The following is a 25,781-nucleotide window of genomic DNA, read 5'->3' on the forward strand; positions in this document are numbered from 1 at the left end:
AGCCGAATTGCAGATTGGTTGTCACAGTGAAGTGGTACTGCATAGTTAACTTTTTGATGTAAGTCCTCCATTAGGAGTACCAACCATGTACTTTCTTGAGCTGCTACGGCCGCTGCTTTGTACTCCGCTTCCGTGGTTGACAATGATACTGTTGGTTGTCTTTTACTACACCATGATATTGGTCCCGACCCAAGCTTGAACACATACCCAGTGGTTGATCTTCGGGTATCATGGTCTCCTGCATAGTCAGCATCACAATATCCAACCAACTTGCAGTCTTCTCCTCTTTTATACAAGAGACCATAGTCAATTGTACCTTTGACATATCTCAAGATCCGTCGGGCAGCATCCAAATGAGGTTTCTTCGGACTTTGCATGTATCGACTCATAACTCCAACTGCATAAGCAATGTCAGGCCGAGATAAAGTTAGGTAGATAAGACTACCTACTAGTTGTCGATACATTGTTCCATCATCCAACTCTTTTCCTTCATGAGCACATATCTTGGAATTTTGCTCTATTGATGTTGATATTGGCTTACACTCCAACATGCCAAACTTTTGAAGTATATCTCTTGTATACTTTTGTTGGCAGAGGAACAACCCTTCCTTTGTACGATCAACTTCTAACCCCAAGAAGTGTTTAAGCTCCCCCAACTCTTTCATTTGGAATCGCACCGATAGATTTTCTCTTGTTTGATGGATTTCTCTTTCGTCATCCCCGGTGATGATCAAGTCATCCACATAAACCAACACAATTGCCAACTTCCCTTCTTTTTCTTTGACGAACAGGCTTGAGTCTGCATATGCAACTGAATAACCACTTTGGGTAAGAAATTCAGCAATCTTACCATACCAGGCTCTTGGTGCCTGCTTTAATCCGTAAAGAGCTTTTCTCAGCTTGCACACATGAGTGGGATTAACTGCATCCTCAAATCCCTTTGGTTGGTTCATGTAGATCTCCCGATCTAATTCTCCATGCAAGAAAGCATTCTTCACATCCATCTGCCATAATTTCCAGTCTTTACTAGCCGCAAGAGCTAGCAGCACCCGTACAGTAGTTATCTTCGCCACTGGACTAAATGTTTCATCATAGTCCAGTCCATATTGTTGTGAGAACCCTCGAGCCACCAAACGAGCCTTGTATCTTTCAATTGATCCATCTGTGCATCGTTTTAATTTATAAACCCACTTGCAGGAAATCGGTTTTATATCTCTTGGTCTTGGTACCAGTTCCCACGTTTGATTCTGCTTTAAGGCTGTAACTTCTTCTTCCATTGCCTTCTGCCATGCTTTATTCTTAACTGCTTCTTCATATGTCTCCGGCTCTTTAACACCGTCTTCTAAAATGGCCGCATTAGCATACTTGGGATTAGGCTTTCGGATTCTTTCCGTCCTTCGAAGTTGTGGAGGCGGCAGCTCCCTTTCACCGGCATCACTTGTTTGAGTTACTTCTTGCTCAATGACATCAGTGTCGCTCGGATCTTCAGGTGTATCAACACTTGACCAAATATGTGCAGTTTTCTCCCCCATCTTTTGTTTTAAAACTTCTTCAATATTTTCCGAGTCTGGTAGTACTTTCTTCTCTGAGGACCACCATGAAGATGCTTCATCGAACACTACATCTCTTGAAGTGTAGCATCTTCCACTTGTTGGATCACAACATCTCCACCCTTTTCTTTGATTGTCGTATCCAACAAATATACACCTGACTGCTTTCTTGTCAAACTTGCTACGTAAATGACTAGGCACAAATACGTAGCAAACGCAGCCAAATACTCGGAAGTAGCTAACAGTAGGTTTCATGTTCCATAGTGTCTCAAATGGTGAGATGAAACCTAACCTTGGTTGGGGAAGTTTATTGATCACATGGGCAGCAGTTTGCATTGCTTCAGCCCAAAATCTTCCTGGGACATTCTTCGCGTGTAGCATGCTTCGACAAATTTCTGCAAGATGTCGATTCTTTCTCTCAGCTACACCATTTTGTTGAGGTGTGTTGGCACATGTGAATTGATGACGTATACCACATTCTTTTAGATAGCGATTGAATTCTTCTGAGGTGTATTCTCCTCCATTGTCTGAGCGTAGACACCGAATCTTCTTTCTCACTTCTCCTTCGACCGTTGTCTTGAATTCTAGAAACTTTGAGAATGTTTCAGATTTTTCTTTCATGAAGAAAACCCACACATATCTCGAATAATCATCAATGAACGTCACCATGTACCGCATCCCGCTGACTGATGTCTGCTTGACTGGACCGAACACATCTGAGTGAATTAACTCTAGTGGCTTCTTTGCTCTAAAATTTGACTCCTTGTATGGTAATTGATGAGCTTTAGCATACTGACATCCAGCACAAACAACATCTGTTTTAACTTCAAGTTGAGGTAAGCCATTGAGCATGGATTTCTCCATTATTACCTTCAACTTGTGATAACCAACATGTCCCAGCCGTGCATGCCATATATCTGCTGTCTCATTCTTACGAGTCTTATCTACATAGGCAGACTCTGCGGAGAGCACATAAACGGACTCCACTCTTCGTCCTTCCATTGTTGGCGTTTCTGATATTTTAAGATCTCGATAGACCTTCACATCTTGTGGGCCAAACAAGACGTAGTTGCCTGACGATGTTAGTTGCGATACTGACAACAAGTTCTTCTTCATACCTGGCACGTGATACACATTATGTAGTGACACCATGTCAGATTTATTACCAGGCATGATCGTTGTTTTTCCAATCTGAGCAATTGGAAGTCGTGCATTGTTGGCTGTAAGTACCATGCGACTCCCTTTGTACTCCTTCACGTCTTGTAGTTTGTTCTGATCGCCAGTCATGTGATTGGAGCATCCTGAATCAATGATCCAGTCATTTTCATAGTTGATACGCTCTCCCATCATTGTCATGAGTGCCAACTCATTTTCTTCTATGGCACATAATGCCTCAGCATCCCATTCATCCTCTATTTCCTTTTTGGAAGTTACTACATTGCTTTCCACAGACTTTTTCTTTGACCAACAATCCTTGGACATGTGGCCCCACTTTCCACAGTTGTTGCAGTTGCCTTCGAACCTCCTCCCCCGAGAACTCTTATTGTCGGTCTTTTGAGATCTCCATGGTTGTGAGGTTCCTGGTTGACTCTTCCCTTTGTCAGCATTTTTGTATCCTTCTTTAGGAGGTGGCTTAAAATTCCGCCGACTTTTACTTGTGTAGAGTGCTTCTTCTTCACTCTTCAGCGTGATGCCTCCCATTTGCTTAGCCATAGCTTCTTGGCTAGCCAGCAAATTCTCAAACTCTACAAGTGATGGTTGAGCGGGCCATCCTTGTACAGCAGTAACAAAGCTTCTATATTCCGGCCTCAGTCCATGGATAATGATCCTCTTCATTCGAGCTTCTGCAATGACGGATTGCGGATCTAGTTCAGTAATCTCCCGACATATCGACTTGACCTTGTGGAAATATTGAGCAATCGTCATGTCACGTTGTGAGATTGATAATAGCTCGTTCTCCAAAAGTTGTAGTCTCGTATCATTCTTCTTTGAGAAAAGCGTCACAAACGTATCCCAAGCTTCTTTCGGGGTGTTCTCATCCCGAATATGCTCCAACATCTCTTCTTCGATTGTGGTCTTCAAGGCAAACATTGCTTTGCCTGCTTTGATTTTCCATTTACGTAAAGCACCATTAACGTCTTCCTCTGGTGGCGTAGTTTCGCTTCCACCAACGACCTCCCATAGATCTTGTCCTTGTAAGTAGGACTTCATACATGTTTCCCACGTTTTGTAGTTGTTGTTGTTGAGTTTCTTGATTCCTCCGACGACTTGGAGATCACCCATCGTGTTGGCAGTACCTCGGTAATACCAAACAAGCTAGTTTCGATACTAAACTTGCAGAGTCACAAACTACTCACGATACAACGAGAATCACTCGTTCTCACTATCAAGAAACCTTGCTCTGATACCAGATTGTAGAGCACGACTCTTTTATATGGGAAACAACAAGACTTTTATTAAGACACTTAAGGAGAACTTACACTTTGTGAGACTACTACACACTTTGCTTTCTTTGAGGCTTTCTTGGATGGTTTGGAGCAAATGAGCTCCATACCTATTTATAGGCCTCTTAGGAAGGTTCTAGATACTAGCATACATTTACTACATACTAGATAACTCTAGAACTATCTAACATACTCTACATGCTTCCATATGTTTCTAGAACGTTCTACCATGTTCTGGAGAGGTCTAGGTTGCTCCAGTGTCTTCTAGAATGATCCATATCCTTCCAGGGTCTTCCATGTCGTTCTAGAGTATTCTAGACTCTTCCGGTATATTCCAGAGTCTTCCATAGTCTTCCATAATGTTCTAGAATCTTCTAGAGCATTCTAGAACAAGCTAAAGTCTTCTAAATAATATTTGTTTTATTGGGCTAGTGATGATCTTTAACACAATCGCCTTGGTGAATATTTGTTGAAGTAAGGCTATACAAGTTGTTCTATCTAGCCATGCATTTTTATATAAGTATTTGGTTCCAATTTTGTTATGATTTCCATATATCTTGATTATTTGAATACACTTAGAACTCCCAAAGAGCTTTCTAGAGCAGTTGAATACATGACTGAAGAAGGAATTTGAGATGAAAGATTCTATAAAGAAAAAAATTGCCTTGGGATATATATTAAATATTTAAAGAATGGAATGCTTGTGTACGAAGAAACTTATATAAAAAGATGCTAAGTTGATTTTATATAGTGGTTGTAACATCATTTTATATTTGCATCAATGCATATGTACCACATTTCATTTTCATGGGAGCATTAATATATCTCTTTAATTATATACAACTTGATATATCATTCTCTGTAAGTTTGTTGTTCGCAAAGTACCACATCTATCTATGTCTATTGTTCCGTATCAAATTAAATGTAATAAATTTGTCTGCCAAAAGATACTAAAAACATTTTTAAAATCACTGATAAATTGTCCATACATTGTTTTAAGGAACATTTAGGGGTACTCACTAACCTTTAGACGAGGCTCCAATTCGTCATATTATGTAGTTGGCAGAAACTTCTAATTAAGTGAGGCATTCAATAAGATCAGCAAGTGTCCTGAAACACAAAAGCAATAAGAATTAATTCTTGATATCATTGCCTGCAATTTGGGAGAGGACATTTCACTTTCTTGATAACCATTATAAACAAACATGCTTTTCGTTACTATCAGATAAAATGTTCCAAAACAAACTAGAAGAAGATAGGCAAGAAAAATTCATCGGTCAAGAAGTTGACTCGAAGCACATGTGCAACTATGCATATAGCAATAAAGAATCATCACTGAACGAGCTAACTGAAAGCAAAAATATTGTACATAATGGTATTGTTTTCATGGTATAAAACACAGGACAGGCGCTGCTCCTTAGACAAGAGACACTGCCTACTGAAAAAGGTATAGAAAACTTATGACCATATCACATAAGGACATAACTTATTAATGTATAAGTGCACCTTAAAATAAAAATTAATAAGTAAGGTTTTCGGGTTTGCAAAAATTGATTCATTAGAAATTCAATCCTTGAAAACAAGTCTTGGAGAGCTTCTTTTGTCTTGAAATAGTGCATAATGATGTTTGTCGCCCAATCAGTGTTAAATAGGTAGGTGGTGCAATATAATGGAGTGGCTAAACGAAAAGGACCCAACTATTATTAAATAGCCAAAATTTTACAAAAATGTGGCTATCTATTTTAAAATGTGCATGTCTATTTTGCCTATCTATAATGCAAAAAATAGGTAAACTTGTAAAATATGAAAATAGATTTCAAAAAATACATTGTGCAAAATTATCATATTATGGGAAAAATGGTTGTAAAAGTAATTTAATGTTTTTTTTTTTGTGAAATAAGTGGTCACTGGTCAATTTGTGATAAATGTGTAAAAGGTGGTCATTTACTGTCTAAACTCCAAACAGCCCTCATTTTTGGTGAATTCAGTGATATCCCTTACAATTATGTTATTTAAATCAACTATGAATTTAAGCCTGAAAAAAAACTGAAATAGAAAGATAAAATACGACAAACAAATCAGCAGAATAACATGTTGCCCACACCCACCAACCTAATGTAATGAATTAAGAGCTACAGAACTTGGGACGACACCAGACAACCAATTTGAGCTAAGTAGCAAGGTATACAACTGTTGCAAATCCACAAAACACTTATGAATTTTACATGTTAACCTGTTTTTGGAAAGATCAAGATATACCAAATCTATCCTTCTACACAATGAACTTGGAATCGACTCATTGAAAAAATTATTTTCCAGAAACAATGAAGGACTAAATCGATATCGGCTATAAGTTGCCCCATTAGGAAGGTTTTTCAAAGGTCTTTGTGAGAGAATCTAAGTGAGGAATGATGGGCATCTTCCGCAACCATCCAGGCAGAGGTCCTTACATTCTAGCATTGGATACCACTAACATCCAAAGTTTTCTTTGATTTCGAAGCCACTGTGGAAATCCATTTGTTGTTGGGAAAATTAGGGTTTACAGTGGAGATCTGGATACCAGCTTGGATCGTGATATCACTTTCTGAACTGATATCCTATGCCTGGGTTACAAGAAATTCAGTCTAGGATAATCCAAGCGGACACCTACGTTTCTAGGCACAGAAAATGTAAGCTATTATGCTAAAGGGTTCTGTGAATGTGTGATGAAAAACGAGAGCTAAAGAACATCCGTCTTCTGGAAAGGAAGAGTTGTTTAAATACTAAACACGATTAGGGTTTCATTAGGGTTGGGCTGTCATTAGTTGCTTTGGAAGAAAGTAATATTAATCCGGATTAGGGTTACCAAAAACCAACAAGTTTCGTTAGTTTTACCATAATCACCCTCAAGAAATTGAATTTCCCATTATGTTCCCGCTAGGGGCGCTGCCCCTTTGGAAACCCCGGACCCGGGGGCGCTGCCCCCGGACCCCCGACTAGTCATCGAACCGGCTTCTGACTCGATCTTATACATGCGTGCACTCCGCACCCGTACATGTATTAGAGTACAAATCGTGAAGCCCCTTAGCTCACATGTTAATTCCAGTTACTTAAAATGACATGGTGACACTAAAATCACCAACATTTGTGATATTGCAAGAATGGAGTAGAAGAATTTCCAATTGGAATGGAGGTATCCAGTCACTTGAACTTGAGAAGAGCAAGTCGCTCTTGCTCAAAGCAAACAGTGAGACTGGTATTTCCATCACCCAAACAAGGAGTAGTAAATGTGGCTCTTGCAAACAGAAAACCACATACAAAAATAAGATGGAGCCCCGAACCCCTTTGATTCCCCGTTATCAACCCTAATTCGATTAGTTAATTTAGAGATTGAAACAGAAGAGCTGGAGTAGAAAGATGGATTGTTAAGATGAAGTGATGGGTTCCTGTGATGGAGTACCGAGTTGATATATAAATCCATAAAGGAAGACCAGCTTCTTGCCATGGAAGACTTGGAAGTCAATGACAATTTTATTCTTGTGTGGTCTGTCTATTCCCCATTACAAAGCAATTGAATCTAGCCAAATTTTCTTTACAAAATATGAATTGAATATGACTCAGTATTCAACAAAAAAGCATTTATATTCCCGAGAAATCAAAGATAATTTATAATATTTTTGTAAATTACTAACTAGTTGACGTATCAAGATCACCAGAGGATAACTTCTGTAACTTCAAATGTAATACTTGATGTTATGTGTTTATAAAACATAATCCGTTTATATGTTTTATAAGTATTTAATATTTCGTTCAAGGTTAAGGCATACTGTCTTATCCACTTGAATTACACAAATCACGAGAAGCTTTATTGGCCGACTTGGAAAGTGTGTGTCGGATACATCTCTCTCTGATTGATGCACTAAAAATGGCCTAAAGAAACAACAAAAATAATGCAAAGAGCAAGACTAGTCATGAAATATTATATAAATAACTTAAACTTATAACCAATTAAAGAGGTGGGGGTCAAAAAAAACAAAAACAAAAGTAAGCATCATAACCCAAGGGATTATGAATATAGAAGAGCTCTTTATTAAGCCAACATACATGTAATTAAGGCTAAATGAAAGAAATAATAACGTATTTCCATTTATGTGTATTCTAGCATCTTACCATTACTCAATTTGGTCCACCACAGCATTGTATTTTCTATATTTTTTCATATTAAGTCATTGTAGTTCAAAAAATGTACCTATTTATATCAAGAGATTATTATGTTTTGAAAATTGTACTCGGTTATAGCATTTCAATCCTATAAAGTATAAACCAACCAAACATGATAGTGGAATGATAATGATTTATCTTATTGTCATGCTCATTGAATTACTTTATTCATTTCACTGTGACTCTGTTCTTCCAAAAGCATAACATGTTTGGTTTAAAAAATGTGATGATAAATTAGATAGATTTTTGGTCCCTTTGTTTAGGTACATTTTTGAGATAAGGTTCAAAACAAAATCTTTTTGCAATTCCGGTCCTTATTAGAGGTCTCATAACGGTATGGTCCGTGATGTAACGACCCAAAATTTACGACCAAAAATTTCGTCTTTAAAACATTACTTTAGAAGATATTACTAGTTAAAAACATTGTTTGATCAAGCCATGACAAACATAAACCAAGTCTAAAAGTCAATCATACAACCATCAAAATATCAGAGTACGAATCCCAGAAAATCTCAAAAATGCGGAAACCAGTGTGTGTGTGATGTGCCGCTACCGCGCCAGCTCTTTCCCCTTCGAAGAAGAGGTACCTAAAACCAAACTGTAAAACGTAAGCACAAAGCTTAGTGAGTTCCCCCACTGTACCACATACCACATAATCACATAACATATGCAAATTGTCAGGCATATCTGGGTGCCCGACCTACCCCTTCGGCCCTCTCGACCGGATACTGCCTAGCATATCTGGGTGTTGGCCTCCCCTTCGGTCCTCTCGACCGGATACTGCCTAGCATATCTGGGTGCTGGCCTCCCCTTCGGTCCTCTCGACCGGATACTGAGGGAACCATAACTCCCCTCTACCACTACCACATAACATGTAACATAATATCAGAATCTATCTATCATGACTGGGTATGACTACCCCTTCGGCCCTACCGACCGGATGTCTTGGGGACTATCTCCCCTTACTGTCTCTAGCACATAGCATCATGTCATACTAGCACATAAACGTACACAGATAGTAGCAACCCTAGATGATTATCACAGAGACAATCATCTAACCATACAACTCCTACTAGTGGGCCGTCATTGTGGCCTTAGACCCACCACTACTGGAAGGTAACTCACCTCGAAGTAGCTGCTGATCTGATCGGGAACTGATCGCCTACCGCTGCTGCCGCTGCTCCGAAAATCCTCCGGCTGCAATTCCCATAACATACTCAATCAAACACTGCTAACTGTCCTTTGGGTAAAATGATCATTTTACCCCTGATCAAGTCTTAAAACCAAGTCAGAGTCAACTTTCAGTTGACTCGACTCGCCGAGTTGGCTTGCCGACTCGCCGAGTCCCTAGCAAATCGTCTGACCTGAATCCCGACCCTACTCGTCGAGTTGGGCTCTGACTCGACGAGCTCTCCTTCTAGACTTGAGATTCAAGTCCTTCATCCTACTCGCCGAGTTGTATGAACAACTCGTCGAGTTCATCTTCATCCGATGAACACTCATGCTTAGACTCGCCGAGTTGTATGAACAACTCGCCGAGTCTGTTCTTGATCTATGAAGATTGCCTTGGACTCGCCGAGCCAGGCCATGACTCGCCGAGTCCTACCATGGGTGAGTTCAGCCTCCAACTCACCGAGTCACACCCTGTGACTCACTGCCCAAACTCGATACAGCAAAAAGGGGACAACTCGGAGACTCGCGAGCAGACTCGCCGAGTCATATAGACGACTCGCCGAGTCGTTGCCATGCACTCCTAAAATACACAGATTTGCTCGTTTCCAGTCCATGCCATTCACAGATCTGGGCTTCTAGGACACGATTCACACATAAAGTTTCCAACTTTACGTGTAGATAGTCACCAATATGGATTTTAGGGTTCCAAAAGCACTCAAAATGGTAGATCTAGGATGAATAAGGAATATGGGTCCATAAAGCTAACAGATCTGAGCTCCTGGAGCTCAATCTTGTCCAGATCTAGAGGCCAATCAACTTAGTACGAACCCTCAAGCATACACAATCTTGGAAATGGCTCAAAAAGGACTCTAATGGAGCTATAAGGGGACAATAAGCTTAAAAACAGAGGGGAAACGAGCTATACCTTAGGGGAAACGTTGGAATGACACAGAGATGCTTGGCCTCCTTCTCCTCTTCTTGATTCCCTCTTCTTTTCCTTCAAAAACTTCAAGAATACCACAAAGACACTTCAAACTCACACGGAAACACGGCTAAAGCAAGATACAGAGTTCTGAGGGTGAATGGGGGCGAGGTTGGGGCGGATATGCCCTTTAAATAGGGTGTAAACCCCTGAAACTTAGGGTTTCATCCAACAGATGTGACTCGCCGAGTCCAGGATATGGACTCGTCGAGTCGACAACTTAAACGTGTCCCGGGTCCCGCATCTACTCGGCGAGTCGGACCTGTGACTCGCCGAGTCCAAGGCTAAAAGAAGAGAAATACTCAAATAAGATTTACGTACCAGGAACCAGGTGCTACACGTGAGCCGTCAACTTTAACAGAAAATCTGTTAGATTTTTTACAATGACAAGTTTGCCCTTTCATTTTGGATGCAAATAGTTAAAAGTAACATAATGCCATATGATCAAAACAGTAAAAAAAAAATTATATTTGTTAAAGTATTCAAAATGGATGAACCAAGAATTCTTTGAATGCTTCTGAAGCATATCGAGGAGGGTGGCTTTAACCCTTTAAACAAACCTATCTTCAGCATCCAGATTCTTTATGTGATTAATTAAACCAAACCATTCTGAAATGACAACTTTGCCCTTTCATATGTTTTTGGCAACCAGAAATTATGTGATGATGAAGGCAGTGGTGGTGTTGGTAAGACATTAAAGAAGATTTAATAACAAATTCAAAAATACGAAGGGCAAAATGTTCACTTTTTAAAATGTAATAGATGTGTTATTAAAGTTGATGGTCCACGGATCAAAATCGTTATAAAACATTCAAGTGAGGACCGAAATTGCAAATATATATATATATATATATATATATATATATATATATATATATATATATATATATATATAGGAAGGATCATTTGAGAACCTATGGTTTCCCGAGAACCCGAGAACTAAAAGTAGACCACTAGATCAAAAAACTGAAGGGTCAAGATCAAAGATGGCAATATGGTAAATAAACATAACTTCAATGGTATATGTGGTTTTTTAACAAAAATAATAGGGTAAATTAGGTATATAGATTTTCTGAATTCCTAAAATCAAAACTACTAATTTATCATCACCATCCATACCTGTCGCTACCTCCTTTCCCTCTCCAGCAACAGCGCCTGCTCCTCCTTCTCCTTCGCCGGAGACGATTGAAGCTTCGTCGGATCTAGATACTCATGTCACTCATTCCCCTTCCGATAGCAGCTCTGCCAGAGATCTCTCTTTTTCTTCCCACTGTTGAGCCTTGAGAAAATCGACGCTAAATCCTCCATCTCCTCCTCACATTCTCTCATCCTCACCGGCGATAAATCTTCATCTCGTCTTTGATTCTCGATTCGCATCTCTGCCATAAGCTTCCATTGTCGATCCTTGCTCTATTTTTAAGGTTTGTTTATTTCTCATAAGATTCGATCTTTTATGTTCTGATCTCGCTTAGCTGAATCGAAAGTGCTTTGTAACGCCCGTGTTTTTGGGCTTGCCATTTTTAGCAATGTAATAGTCTAGGTTAACCTTGTAACCCAATTTGAAATAATAAGAATGTATTATTTGTGAATTATGTGGATTATGTGTGTTTTCTTAATTATTATAATTTAAATTAAATTAAGAATAAAATGAGCGTCAAAATTTAAGTGTAAAATAAACTCGATATCTTTGGATAATGTTGTAGTAGTTGAAACGAGGTTTCCGAATATATATAGAACGCCCAAATCTGACTTCGTATGAGGAAGTTATGATTTTCTGAAGTTTCAACGTGGCAGTATGCAGCCCAAATACTCGATTTGAGATCGAGCGGTTTTTAGCCGAAGCAATCTAAACGAGAATCGAAAATCTCGTTGTTGGTATCGAAGCGATAAAAAGTTAGGCGAGAACAGACGTCAAACGAAGAAGTTATGAATTTATAACGAAATTTTCTGTCCCGACCTCCTATAAATAAATAATAAAAATAAAGTCAAAATTAGCCGACGGAGTCTAAACGAAAGTGGTAGAGCGTAGTCTCACCTTCGCGTGGATATAAAGAACGTCGAAAACAGAGTTCGTATGAGAGAGATATGAATTTTCGAAGTTTATTAAATATTTAATATTTATTTTTAAATCAAACATCCGATATTATCCGAAGGGGAGTCAGCCGACCCATCCGAAGTACGCCCCGCGTACCTATGTACGCCCAGCGTACCACTCGAGTACTTCGGAGTCGTAAGCGATGACGTATAAGGGCCGATGACGCAAGGGATGACGGCAACCGGAGGATTACGCCCCGCGTAACCCCGAGGCTCAGCCTATAAAAGGGGATCCGAAGGCAGCTCTTTTCTTTTTACAATTTCTTCCTTCTCTCTCTAGTCTTTGCCTCGTTTTGCGTGCCATTTATACCCCGAAGCCCCGTGAATATTCCCGAGCCCCGAAGCAAGATCCGAAGCCCCGAGGATCCCGAAGAGCATTATTCCCGAGCCGAAGCCCTACTCGCGAGGAGCCCGGTTTTTGTGAAGATCTTTCCGATCTACGGAGAAACACTACTTTTGCAAGCTGTAGTGCTGCCTGATCATCTTCTGATCAAGTGACTATGTAGTTATTTTCATTCCAACACAATATTATGAAGTATATTATATAAAATACGTGCTACGTGTATATATTGTGTTGTTATATGTGTGAGTGTATATTCACTCCCTTCTATCTCATAGATCTGACTTATTCTCTATGAAATACGTGTTATGTGTGTATGCCTCATCTGTTATGTGGAATATGTATTGATTAAAGCATGCTATACATGTTTTTAAACTATGTATAAAAATGTATATTTTTATCTACTAATATGTTGGGTAGAACATGGGTAGATAATTGGTGTGTAATAAACAGATGAGAGGCCTCGGTGTTATTGGTGTTATTCTAGTCATTCAACAGAGTATGGATGACGACCACGGACTATTCTAGACTGTCCTGTGGAACACTAGCAGGCTCATTACCTGTAGGTGTTGTGAACGACATGTTCACCGGTGTACTCTATCCCCCACATGGTTGCCTTTAGGACACTTATTGTTGAGGAAGCCCCTCTACAGTAATGTCCGTCCCGATGAAAAATCCTGAAATAGGTTCCTTATAATAGACGTTATTTTTAGGAACGTAAGGTGAGGATAACGGGAATGGGTAATCGGGTTATTTGTTGATTGTTGAAATTAAATATAATTATTGTGGGTTGAAAACCCTATATGCTCACCAGGCTCCCAAGCCTGACCCACTCAGTTGATTTGTTTTTACAGGAAGTGGCGCAAGAGCTTAAGATGGGCGAATCATCAAGTTGTTTTGTTTACAAGTCTGTATATGTACATATTTGTAGAATGACTTGTAATGCTATCGTTTATGCTTTATGATCTGTATCGGAACATGACATCCCGACTTTTGATTATGAAATGAAATCATATTTCTTTATGAAATGTTTTGATAAATATCTAATTATCATGTTTTGTTTTTGGGAACAAATTTCGCATCTCTTTTAAAACTAAAAGGATTTACTCTGAAAATATTTAAAAAGCATAAATGAAATCGGTCTTTTCTGGCCGAGATTTTGGGGATGTCACATGCTTGTCATGCTTTTAATGATATCATAAATTCATCATTTTCATAGGTTTTGATTTACTGTGACTTCCAGTTCACGATACCTAATTTCTAAATCGTCTGCAGATAATCGACGAATCGACACTGTCCCGCGGATTAATAGATCTGATATATTCTGTAACAGCCATTACCAACTATATGTTTAGGGATTTTAAAGCCATATTCATCATTTGAAGTCATATGAAAAGGTAAAGAGAATATCTTGATGTTCCAGAGTTTTCTAATCAGTTAACAATTGATTATACACTAGTTTCATCAACGATCCAGAATTTATTGTCAGCATATCTGAATCGATTGTGTTTTGCTTACGAATGTATTTTACCACCGAAATTTCTCCAGCAGCTACAACGAAGATTTGTGTTTGGTTATGCTTCATCACAAGTGAATCACATATGAATTACATGTGATTCACATTTAAATCACATGTAATTCACATATGAGTTACATGTAATTCACATCTAAATCACATGTTATTCACATGTAAATCACATGTTATTCACATATAAATCACACGTTATCCATTGCATTAATTATAATTTTATACAAGTGTGTTCTGTATAGTTTAAAAGACACCAAAAATATGAATCAAAATAAAAGATGAGTCTTGAATGTGCTCCATCTTCTCAAAAGCTAGCATCGGTACCTGTCTACTGATGACCTAAGAATACATGTTATTTTGAAAGAGTTTATCAGCTTTAAAGTTGGTGAGTTCATAAGAATTTTAGTGTCATTATTTGTATAAAAATGTTTGTAACTGTGTAATGTAAGTGTTTGTAATTGTTTGTAAATGTTTGCACTTCCTAGAAAATCCTATATTTTCTACTGAAATGTAGCCTTTGACCAAGACTCGACTATTTGTTTGTTTGTTCTTTTGTAAATGTATGAGTTTTTCCCAAGTATAGCTATCATTATCAAAATATAGTTTACATTATTGTTTATGTGAGAAGATCACAAAGTAAATGCAATAGGGAAAACCATGTTTTATCTCAGCAGTGACACTACTGACTATAGTTGATAAAATAAAGACTCCAGGTATTATTAAATGTGCTATACCCCTTAGGGAGTCTTATTGCCTTTAATTATTAGTCGGTTAATTAAAGGTTTAGATGTGAACTGGTTGTAACCATGCTGATTGACGGTTGAATACCTGACGACCTTTCGGTGTCATAAAATAGGAAGGTGACATTTTGTCACCCCTTGGCCTTACTGGCTAGGACTGTAGCTAACAGTCGGGGTGTGGGAGTGTCTGTCTCGTATAGATCTATACACACAATGTCCGCTCTCCCTCCAGGAGACTCTGATTACAATATGACACAACAATGTCTTGTTGTATCCAAAATAGTATGTCACATTCTAGTTATCGTATTCTAATGTTTGTATAGTATATTCTCATGTATAGTATCGTGTACGTTCCTTTAGTTTCTCTTCATAGTATGTTCTATTGTATAGTGTATAGTATGTATTGTTTCTCGTTATAGTATTCTCTATTTGTTTCTCTTTATAGAAGTATTGACTCATGTATGAGCGGACTCTTTGTATATTTCATTATACTAGATATGGTGAGTAATGACTTTCTAAACTATACCTATAATAGTTTACTAGTAGTGTTGTTTGTATGACTGAGTGTGTTGAACAGAATTAAAAGCTTTTATGTCTATACATATATACTAAATATATAACTAAGGATCAAACGACACTCAGACAAACAACAAAGTACTCTAAGTGCACAACCAAACAAGGAACATGAAATAAAGTGAGTTGTCGGTCCTAAGTCCTTCAAACCATACTTATATAACTATATATGCATTAGACATGGTTTTGACAATATATAAGCTTGAAAGAGTTAAAAGAAAAGGTTTGGCATATAAAAACAAGTTTGGTAAGAGTTTAGTATTGTAAGAGAGTTTGATAAACATTTTGAAGTAGTTTGTTTGATAACACAGTTAAAAGTATAGTAAATCCATTTGTTTGATAGTTATCAATCACATGTGATTGATAACTATAATGTTTCAAAGGGTTGCATCTAGGGGTTGTAAGGCCTCACATAGGAGTTTACGGCCCAATGGTAAGACCCCCATGAGTTTACGGCCCAATGAGTTTACGGTCGTAAACTCATGGTATTTTGTACCATTTTGTGTGTTAAGGTCCTATAGTCTTCTTGGGAGTGTTCTATACTTAGTTCCAAGGCTTAGGAAGGAGTTGTGGCAACATTGCACCCTAAATTAGGGTTTACGGCCAAGGGAGATTGCCTTGGCCGTAAACACCCTTTTGTTCTTGATTTCTTGATGTTTTCAAGGTGTTTAACAAGTGATTCTAGTATATAACAAGCTAAGGGTAGTGTACTTACGTATTAGAAGCTTGTACGGGTGTTTAAGGTTCAAAAACACTTAAGTGTTCTTGATGTTCTTGATGATCTTGAAGATCTACCAAAAGATTAAATTTATGGATGAATTCAAGAGTGAATCAAGAAGAAGTGATGTATTAACTCACAAAGGGAAGGAATCACTTACATTTTTGAAGATTGGAAGCAAAATCTTATGATCCTTGGGAGAGAATTCCGATTTCTAGGCTTGAAATGTGAAAAGTGATTGAAAAATGACTAAGGACCATATATATATATATATATATATATATATATATATATATATATATATATATATATATAGTTTACGCCCACCATGAGTTTACGGGTGTAAACTCATAGTTCCTGGCCGTAAACTCCTCTTTTGAGGGTTTATAGCTTGCTTGCTAGTTTACAACTTCAATTGACACTTCCTTTCACTCATTACTTTGGTGTACTAAGCTCAGAATGCTCAAACAGACTCCAAACAGTGCTAAAAGTTTGCAGGAATAAGTCTGACTTTGATTGAAGTGCATGGTTTGTACAAGATAGAAATTCCGGGTTGTCACACTTCTGGAGTAGCTCATACTCTCAAGAATACCTTAAAGGACCATTTTATGATGAAATAAGCCCTAACCTACAAACTAACACATGGAGTCATCAAGGTAGAAACTTTTTACCTACAATAAGCTAGAAATGTTGAGAAACGGCTGGATCTACAAGTTGTTTCTGATCCAATGCTTCTTTATAGCTCTTCTTCTTCTCTAAGCACCACACACACCCAAAACACACACACAAGCTCAAACTTTAAGGAAAACAGATTAAGGTTTCCAGATATGACTCAATAGACAAAGGAGGCTAATAAGGTGATGAACTTGAAGGACTTAATAAGCTTAAATAAGTTGCAAACTCTACAAGTTAGGGTTTGCCTCTGGCTTGAGTACACCCTGCGTACGCATGGGTACTCCCAGAGTACGTAGGGGTCATCCCTGATGCGCGCATGCAAAGGAGTACGTCGTGCGTACCTTGTATACGCCCAGCGTACTCTAGTCTAGTCCTTGATTAATTGAAATAGTGGTTAAGGTTTATACCTGGGGACTTGGGCGTTACATGGTGAAGGAAAACGATGAAGAAGATGACAAAGCTATGACGATAGAGACAACTGAAGTGAATGAAATGGTCGAGGTTTCGCTCAATTCCGCATTGGGGTTGACTTTTCTAAAAACTATTAAGTTAAAAGGAAGGATTCTTGACCGACAGGTAGTAGCGTTAGTTGACCCGGAGGCGACTCACAATTTCATAGCCCTAAATTTGGTGCAGTCATTGGGAATTCCAGTCAAAGCTGTAGAACCTTATGGAGTAAGGATGGGGACAAGTGATAGCGAAGAAGGTCGAGGAATTTGACAAAGTATTCTTCTCTGGTTAGAAGAGATCGACATAGTGGAAGAATTTTCGTCACTACAACTAGGGAGTTTTGATGTTATACATGGAATGAAATGGCTCGAGACTTCACGAACCACACAAAGCAACTCGAAGGAGCAAATAATGAAGTTTGAGATGGCTGATAAGCATGTTTGCCTTAACGGTGATTGATCCTTGGGCAAAACTTTGATCTCCTTAAGAGCAATGGCTCGGAAACTTAAGAGGGAAGAGAAGGGGATACTAATCGAATTATACGACACTGAAGCAAAAACGAAGAAACCTAAGGAAATCCCTGCTTTCTTAGAAAGAACTATTAACCAATTCAAGGGATTACTTCGAGAACCAGTTGGTATCCCACCCCCCCCCCCCCCCCGACAGTTAGAGCACCATTTAAACTTGAAGGAAGGCACCACACCCATCAGTGTGATTAATGAAATCGAGAAAATGATACAAGAGATGTTAACAGCAGGCATAATCCAGCCCAACAACGGTCCGAAGATAATATCTAAAGGATCAAAAAAGACCTAGAGGCTAATGTTGGTCACACAAGGATTTTGTAGTTCTTTAGGGAAATTTGTTGTTCAAGGGCAAATTGGTCATACATGTTGCTTCTGCTTTAATTCTGGAGATAGTATCTACCTTCCATGACTCATCTATCGAGGGCACTCGGGGGAAAAGAAAACATATCAGAGGGTGTCCGCTGAATTATTTTGGGTGGGAATGAATGTTGTTATAGCTGAATACATCAAGAGATGTGTTATAAGCCAACAACGTAACACTCAAAACACATCCCTTGCTAGTTTGCTTCAAGCATTATATCTCTTCCGAGGCAGGCCTGGGATGAAATTCGCATGGATTTTGTAGGTCTTCCCAAATCTGACAGTTTGGACACAATTTGGGGTAATGTGGGGTTAATGTCATCAAGCAACCAATTCAAGACCCCCAGGGGTAGTATGGTAATTTTGGCGTTTGCAACTCTTTTTTGTGGGGAAACATTAGTAATGGGAGCAACACTACGTGGTGGCTGGAGCTGCAGGCTTTTTTATTATTTTTGTCCTTTTCTATGCTATTTAAGTTCCTTGTCTGAGTCTGAATTGGGTGTGGAAAAACTTAGTATTGCTTTGGCATTTTGGAGAGCCCATCTCTATCTAAAGATGGATTTTATCAATGAAGTTTCCATCTGTTATTTTCTTTATCTATGCAATCTCTTTGGTGTTATATCCTTACTAGATTTCTGGAACAAGAAGGTGAACTCACAGCTTATCAGAATTATAGAGCATAAACAATTAGATCATACAGTTTAAAGAGTTGGTAGAAAGACGAATAGTCTAATATATATATATATATATATATATATATATATATATATATATATATATATATATATATATATATATATATAGATGGTAAAATTAACCTATGGAATGATGTTTATAAGAATATGCTCTAATCATTCATCTCTTTGAGCTGATTCCATTCCAGCTGAAGAGCTATCTGCAAAATACTCCTGATGCTTCGCATTTATACCATACTTCAAAAATTGCAATCCCAACAACAATTATGTTGCATTAGTATCAGAAATGGAATGGAATAACCAAAATAATGGGATGATTTATTGCATTCCATAAATTTAATTACTAATAAATAAAAACATTAGTTATATGTAAACATTAGTTATTACCTCTTGAAGAGCCTTGGACAGGTCATCCATGTTCATAATTAGACGCTTATCCTGTCACAAAGAAAACTCATGATAACTCTACAACAATTTCTCATAGTTCTACACACCTTTTAAGTGTGTGAATATACAAAAAAGATCCAAAAATGACAATTTCAAAATGTGAATCAGTTCAATAGATACCTTTTGCTGCTTATCTTTTTTGTCCCTGACAATCGGTGCTGGTCTTGCCTTGCATTGCCTACAATAAGATTAAAAAATAAAATATTTATAAAATACTTTTAGGCAGAATTTACAAAAAAAAGATATTGGAATAACTATAAGTAACAGAATCATGTTTTAGAAAGCTTACTGAAGAGCTTCAGTAGCAATCTCTGAAACAAACTTCTGAGTGGCAACAGCAACTAACCTGATTCTGCAAACACAATCCCGAGAGTTTTGTACAATTTTTAATCACATCTTTCAAGAAAACATATGAAAATAGCTAAAAATCAGCAAGTAATATGTGGGTAGATAGAAACATAAGAGATGATACCAGTTCAGATACATACAATCGAGCATCGGGACATTGAAACCCACTTTTGGCTAAGTAATGTTCCACCAGTTCATCAGGAATCTGTTAAAAAAAGAACATATAAGACTATCTTGATAAAAGGTTGATTTGTTAATTGTTAATAAGTGTAAAAGAGAAACTAGAATGAAATCTTACAGTTGGGGTGTAGTCTGTTAAAGAGGCAAGAAAATCTGTGAGTGCAGTTTCATCATCGTTTGATTGCTGGTTGTGGTTCATATTTCTTATCCCTTTTTTTCTGAAAAGATATTTAACTATATACAGTGATTCTATCTTCTCTTGGAGACTCTTACTTTAAGTCGAGTCATTTGGACTACTAATGTGAAATTTATGAAATTTTAGGGCACAATAAACCATTTCCAAAGGCTATGAGCTTGGATTAACAAGCTTTAATCTCCATCAATCAAGCACCAATCAATGGTATATGTTCTTGAATTGGGGATAAAGCTAGGGTTTGTCATGAATGAAGGAGATATTTAATAATGGTAAATTGATGTTAACTTATGGTCCTAACGGATGGTTTATGATACGATGATTGCTCAAACAAATCTTTGAACTTTATGGCATTCAAGTATGTGACTTGGGATCTACAGTGTGGAAATTGTATGATAATGGTAATATGTTGTTGTGGCTGTCAGTTAGAACTAAGAATGCTATAACAGAAGTATTGAACTATATCAATTAGAAGGTAACAATCTAACAAGAAATTCAATCAATGTTGTTACAGGTTTAGGTTTCACAGAAAGAGGGATGTGTTAGCTTTAACCACAGTTAAAAAGAGAATTAGGGCGGAGTGTTATTTTCCCGAAGTAGCGAGGGAGAGGGGGAATGTGTTAAGGTTTTCAGAAGTCAACGAAAGATATTAGACATACCTTAATCAAAGAAGAAGGTCGGAGTCGATGGGTGAGGGTTGTAGAAGGTGGTGGAGTCGATTGGGAAACGAAGCCAAAATCGCCGTGTGAGATCTGTTAAGACTAGGAAGGGAAAGTAGGAGAGGTGGCAACTTCGCCTGTTTTCCCTTCTTCGACACTTGGCTTCTTTTTTATCATTCAGAGGGAACCGGTATTGTCATGGAAACTTCTTTGCCAACATGTAGCATTCTAGTCTATTAACAATATATTGAGTTTAGATTTTGGTCATAATACTTTACTTTTTTTATTATAATTTGATTTTTTTAGATTTTTGTTATAATAGTTTTGGCTTTTAGATTTTTCTATGATCCATATTTTTATCATAATAGTTTTATATGTAGGTTTGATCCATGTCCATTTTTTTTAATGTTTGGGTATTAGACTTTGGCCATAATATTTCTGTTCGTTAATAGATTTGATCCTTGTATAGAAAATAGATTACAAAAGTTGTCCTTATAATTATACAAAAAAGGTGTCTGTATATTTTTTTATAGAAATGGTCGGTACGGTTAAATAATATACTCTTTAAGTTTTAAATAAGACTTTCGTATGTTAGTAAGCTTTGTTCATTTATAGAAAATAAATTACAAAATTGTCTTTATAATTTACAGAAAATATCCTTGTTCAAGTTATTTTACAGTAAATGGTTTGCATGTTTAAAAAAACATAAAATTGGTTCCTTACTAATAGAAAATTTATAAATTATGCCTACCGCAAAACGAATATAAATGGACTCCTGCCTGGCATCCACCGTGAAACGGGGGGAGCAATTTCTAGTTTGTAGGTAAGATATTAAAATGTGATTTTTAAATGTCAACTGTCTACATATAAAATGATGACAATTATACCTTATTAAATGGACAACAAAATTATTAAACTAAAGTTTCGATCCAAACAATTATATAAGGATGAGTGCTTAATGCAACACTACAAAAATTAAGAGTGTATAAAATATGTAAGTTAAAACCATAATAAATACCATAAAAATTATAATGCCTATATAAATTAGGAATACAGGATAATGTAAATCAATCACTATTAATTGTACAAACATATTAAATGATGCTGATAGTAAAAAACTATAAATGTGTACGTTAATACCACAATAAATACCGTAAAAATTTATAATAGTTAAATAAATTAGAAAACTAAAACGAAAACAATAAAAAAAATTATGTACGTGACCAAAAACATAAGTTTAAAATATATTGAGGAACCTAAATTGTAACTTATAAAATAGGGTTTAGGTCATTTTTTTCACTTGACTTTTGGTTTTGTGCTCATTTGATCATTTAACTCTTTTTAAGTTTTAAAAGATCATTAAATTTTTGATTTTGTGCTCATTTAGTCACTTAACGTTTGGTTTGGTCACATTTAGTCACCTAACTATTAAAATTGTGTCCATTTAGTCACTTAACTTTTGGTTTGGTCACATTTAGTCACCTAACTATTAAAATTGTGCTCATTTAGTCACTAAACTTTTAATTTTTTTCAAAAGTTTAGTGACTAAATCAACGTAATTTTAAAGTTATGTGATTAAATGAGCACAAATCTAAAAATTAAGTGACCAAACCAAAAGGTAAGTGAGTAAATGAGCACAAAATCAAAAGTTTGATAACCTTTTAAAATTTAAAAAGAATTAAGTGACCAAATGAACACAAAACCAAAAATTAAGTGACAAAAATTAACCTGAACCCTATAAAATACAAAGTATTAACTTTAAAATTGCAAATGACGAAAAAATTTTGATCAAAAAAATTTAAGGGGAAAACGTTTAAATGTGAAAATATGTTATGATTAGTAGCAAAAATCTCTATTTCCAAAAAAATATTAATATTTTGCATTTGGAATCGTATGCCAGAAAAATATTTGTCCGGAAAAAATAAGACCTAATGATCAATCTGCGAGTGAAACCAATTTTCATAATTTTCATATAACTAAATTTAGATAAAATATATTTTCTATTAATTACAATAAGAAATACATATAAGAAATTAAAAACTTCAAAAGTTAGAAACTTAAAAAATATGTAATAAATAAAAATTACACAAAGTCGTCGTCCGAACATTCACCATCCAAATCATCATCAGGCTTGGATCAATATAGTCAACAATCCAAATATGTTCGATGTGACGTCCTCATTTTCTCGACCAGAAAAGACTGATTCCGTATATACTTTTTAAAATAAAACCAGAGCAATCTTTCAAAAGGTGTTGCGGAATTTGTCCCCAAAACAAAATATGATAAAAATTTATCAAAGCATTTCTTAAAGAAATGATTTTTCATTGTATTATAAAACCTCGGGATGTCATATTCCGATACAGACCAAAAACATAAACAGTATCATATAGGCCTTACAACATGTATTTACATCTACTAACCTATAATCCAAAAATCTTTTGTCATCATCCAACTATGTTCTCTGTAACATCCCAAAATTTAAGCCCAAAAATTTCATTTTTGATTAATTAATTCATAAAACATTCATTAGGAAATATTGTATAAACACGTCGTCTCAAAATCAAGTATCATGTCTGAAACCCAAAACCATGAATAAATGACACATCAGAGTACACTCCCAGAAAACACTGTACGGAAATCATATGTGAGTGTGTGTGTGATGCCATGCTACGCCGCCGGCTCCTTCCCCTTGGATGAAGTGGTACCTGAAACCAAAACTGAAACCGTAAGCACAAAGTTTAATGAGCTCCCCCATCATACCACATACCATACAATACCATCGATATCTTTCAACCGGTAATCCTCATCGGTATCTTTCAACCGGTAATCATCATCAGTATCTTTCAACCGGTAACTGGGGACTATTCCACCCCCTACCACTAGCAGACAATAACAAGTTATAAGCACGCATTCAGACATATCCGGGTACTGACCTACCCCTTAGTCCTACGGACCACTATCAGGGAATATATCCCTATCATGCAACATATCATACAAATACAACGCATATCAAACCAAGATAGATTATCACAAAGACAATTATCTTCTAAATACTCCTCAATGGTGGGCCGACATTGTGGCCTTAGACCCACCCCTACTAGAAGGTAACTCACCTAGTATCTGCTGAACTGCGCGGGAATCCTCTGACTGCTGTCGCGGCTGCTCCGGAAGTCCTCTGGCTAAAATTCCCACAAAACACTTAGTCAGAAACTGACATCTACCCTTAGGGTAAAATGACCATTTTACCCCTTGACCAAGTCAAAGTCAAAGTCAACTTCCAGTTGACCTGACTCGTCGAGTCCCTATCCTTTCATCAGACCTCATACACGTCTCTACTTGTCGAGTTAGGCGATGACTCGACGAGTTTTCCTTCTAAATGAACACCGACTAAATCCACATCCGACTCGCCGAATTATATGAACAACTCGTCGAGTTCATCATCGACTGATACTCATGTCCTGACTTGACTCGCTGAGTTGTATGAACAACTCGTCGAGTTACTCTTCATCCTATGAACACGTTATGTCCTCGACTCGCCGAGTTGATGAACAACTCGCCGAGTTCCATGAAGATTGCCTTGGACTCGCCGAGTCCGTTCATGCACTCGTCGAGTACCATGAATTCCCATAATACTTTGGCTTAGTCCAGAACGTTGGGTCACTCCCCAGGACTCCCTAAAAACCATCCACACTCAACTGGTCCTTACGACCTTCACTGATATGGGACCAAAACTCTTAGACTCGCCGAGTCCAGGAATGGACTCACTGAGTCTAACATATTCCTTACTAAGAACCTTGATTTCTGATGTACAACACTTAACCAAGTGATAGATCCAGGCCCCTAAACTCGATCTAGCATGTAAAGTTACAAACTTTACGTGCATGCATGGGACATTAGAGCTTAAAAGGCTCTAGAATGGTTCTTTTGTTGCATGGGGCCTTCCTTGGTGCAAAAAGAAACCTAGATCTGACTTGTGGCTCATAAAATGACATACTACATAAGCCCAAACCCCCAACCATGTTTGCAAACATGGTTGGCCACCAAAAATGCTCATAAAAGCCCTAAATCACCCCAAAGAGGGATCTAACCAAAAGAATGAGCCAGGTTCAGACTTTATACCTTCCAAAGACTGTAAATGATGAACCAAACTCGAATCCTTCAGTCCCCTCTTGATCCTTCTATGCTCTTCCTTCTTCCTTGAGACCAAAACTCACAAGAATCACTCAAAAAGCCTTAGATCTTCACAAAAACGGCTAGGGTTTGCTATGAGGAGTGTTTGGGAGCATAAAGGGAAAAGGAGGTTGCATTAGGTCGTTTAAATAGGGTGCAAACCCCTGGATTAGGGTTTTGTCCAAACAGCGGCTACTCGCCGAGTCCGGGACTCGACTCGCCGAGTCCGCCACTTAAATCTCGCGCCTCATCCCGCTTCTACTCGGCGAGTCAGTCCTTCGACTCGCTGAGTCCAGGGCCAAAAGTGCAAAAAAAATAAAGAAGATTAATTACAGAACACATACCAAGAACCAGGTGCTACAAATCTCCCCCACTTATTTTAGACTTCGTCCTCGAAGTCTGCCACTCGATCCTGAAACAGCTCGGGGTAGTGCTCCATCATCTCACTCACCGGATCCCAAGTCCACTCTGACCCCTTCCGGTGTTGCCACTGCACCTTCACGAGTTCTACTCTCTTGTTCCTCAGATCCTTCGACTTCCGGTCAAGGATCGCCACAGGCCGCTCGATGTAATTCAGGCTGCCATCAACCTGAATGTCCTCCAAGGTTACCACCACCGTATCGTCCACTAGGCACTTCCGCAACTGAGAGACGTGGAAAGTGTTGTGGATCTGACTAAGCTCGGCTGGCAGATCCAGCCGGTACTGTAACACCGTAAATTTTCAAACAAATTTTT

General features: G+C 37.7%; 1 protein-coding gene across 2 annotated transcripts; it reads right to left on the reverse strand.

Annotated features, from left to right (window-relative positions):
* Positions 1 to 5,004: 5,004 nt before the first annotated feature.
* Positions 5,005 to 21,081, reverse strand: LOC145070820 (transcription initiation factor TFIID subunit 10-like). Of its 2 annotated transcripts, none has more exons than XM_079017775.1 (8): positions 20,877 to 21,081; positions 20,143 to 20,242; positions 19,985 to 20,049; positions 19,786 to 19,848; positions 19,617 to 19,674; positions 19,437 to 19,487; positions 19,173 to 19,286; positions 5,005 to 5,104 (listed from the first exon to the last, which is right to left on the reverse strand). In XM_079017775.1, exons 2-7 carry the CDS (start codon positions 20,221 to 20,223, stop codon positions 19,206 to 19,208), a joined length of 399 nt encoding a protein of 132 aa, XP_078873901.1. In that variant the 5' UTR covers positions 20,224 to 20,242; positions 20,877 to 21,081; the 3' UTR covers positions 5,005 to 5,104; positions 19,173 to 19,205. The 2 variants fall into 2 exon arrangements, with proteins under 2 accessions (XP_078873901.1, XP_078873902.1); XM_079017776.1 differs by lacking the exon at positions 5,005 to 5,104 and adding an exon at positions 14,494 to 14,650.
* Between the last annotated feature and the right edge of the window lie 4,700 nt (positions 21,082 to 25,781).

This window comes from Lactuca serriola, chromosome 8 (assembly GCF_051521515.1).
Source record: "Lactuca serriola cultivar US96UC23 chromosome 8, Lser_US96UC23_V15, whole genome shotgun sequence".
Classification (NCBI taxonomy): Eukaryota; Viridiplantae; Streptophyta; class Magnoliopsida; order Asterales; family Asteraceae; genus Lactuca; species Lactuca serriola.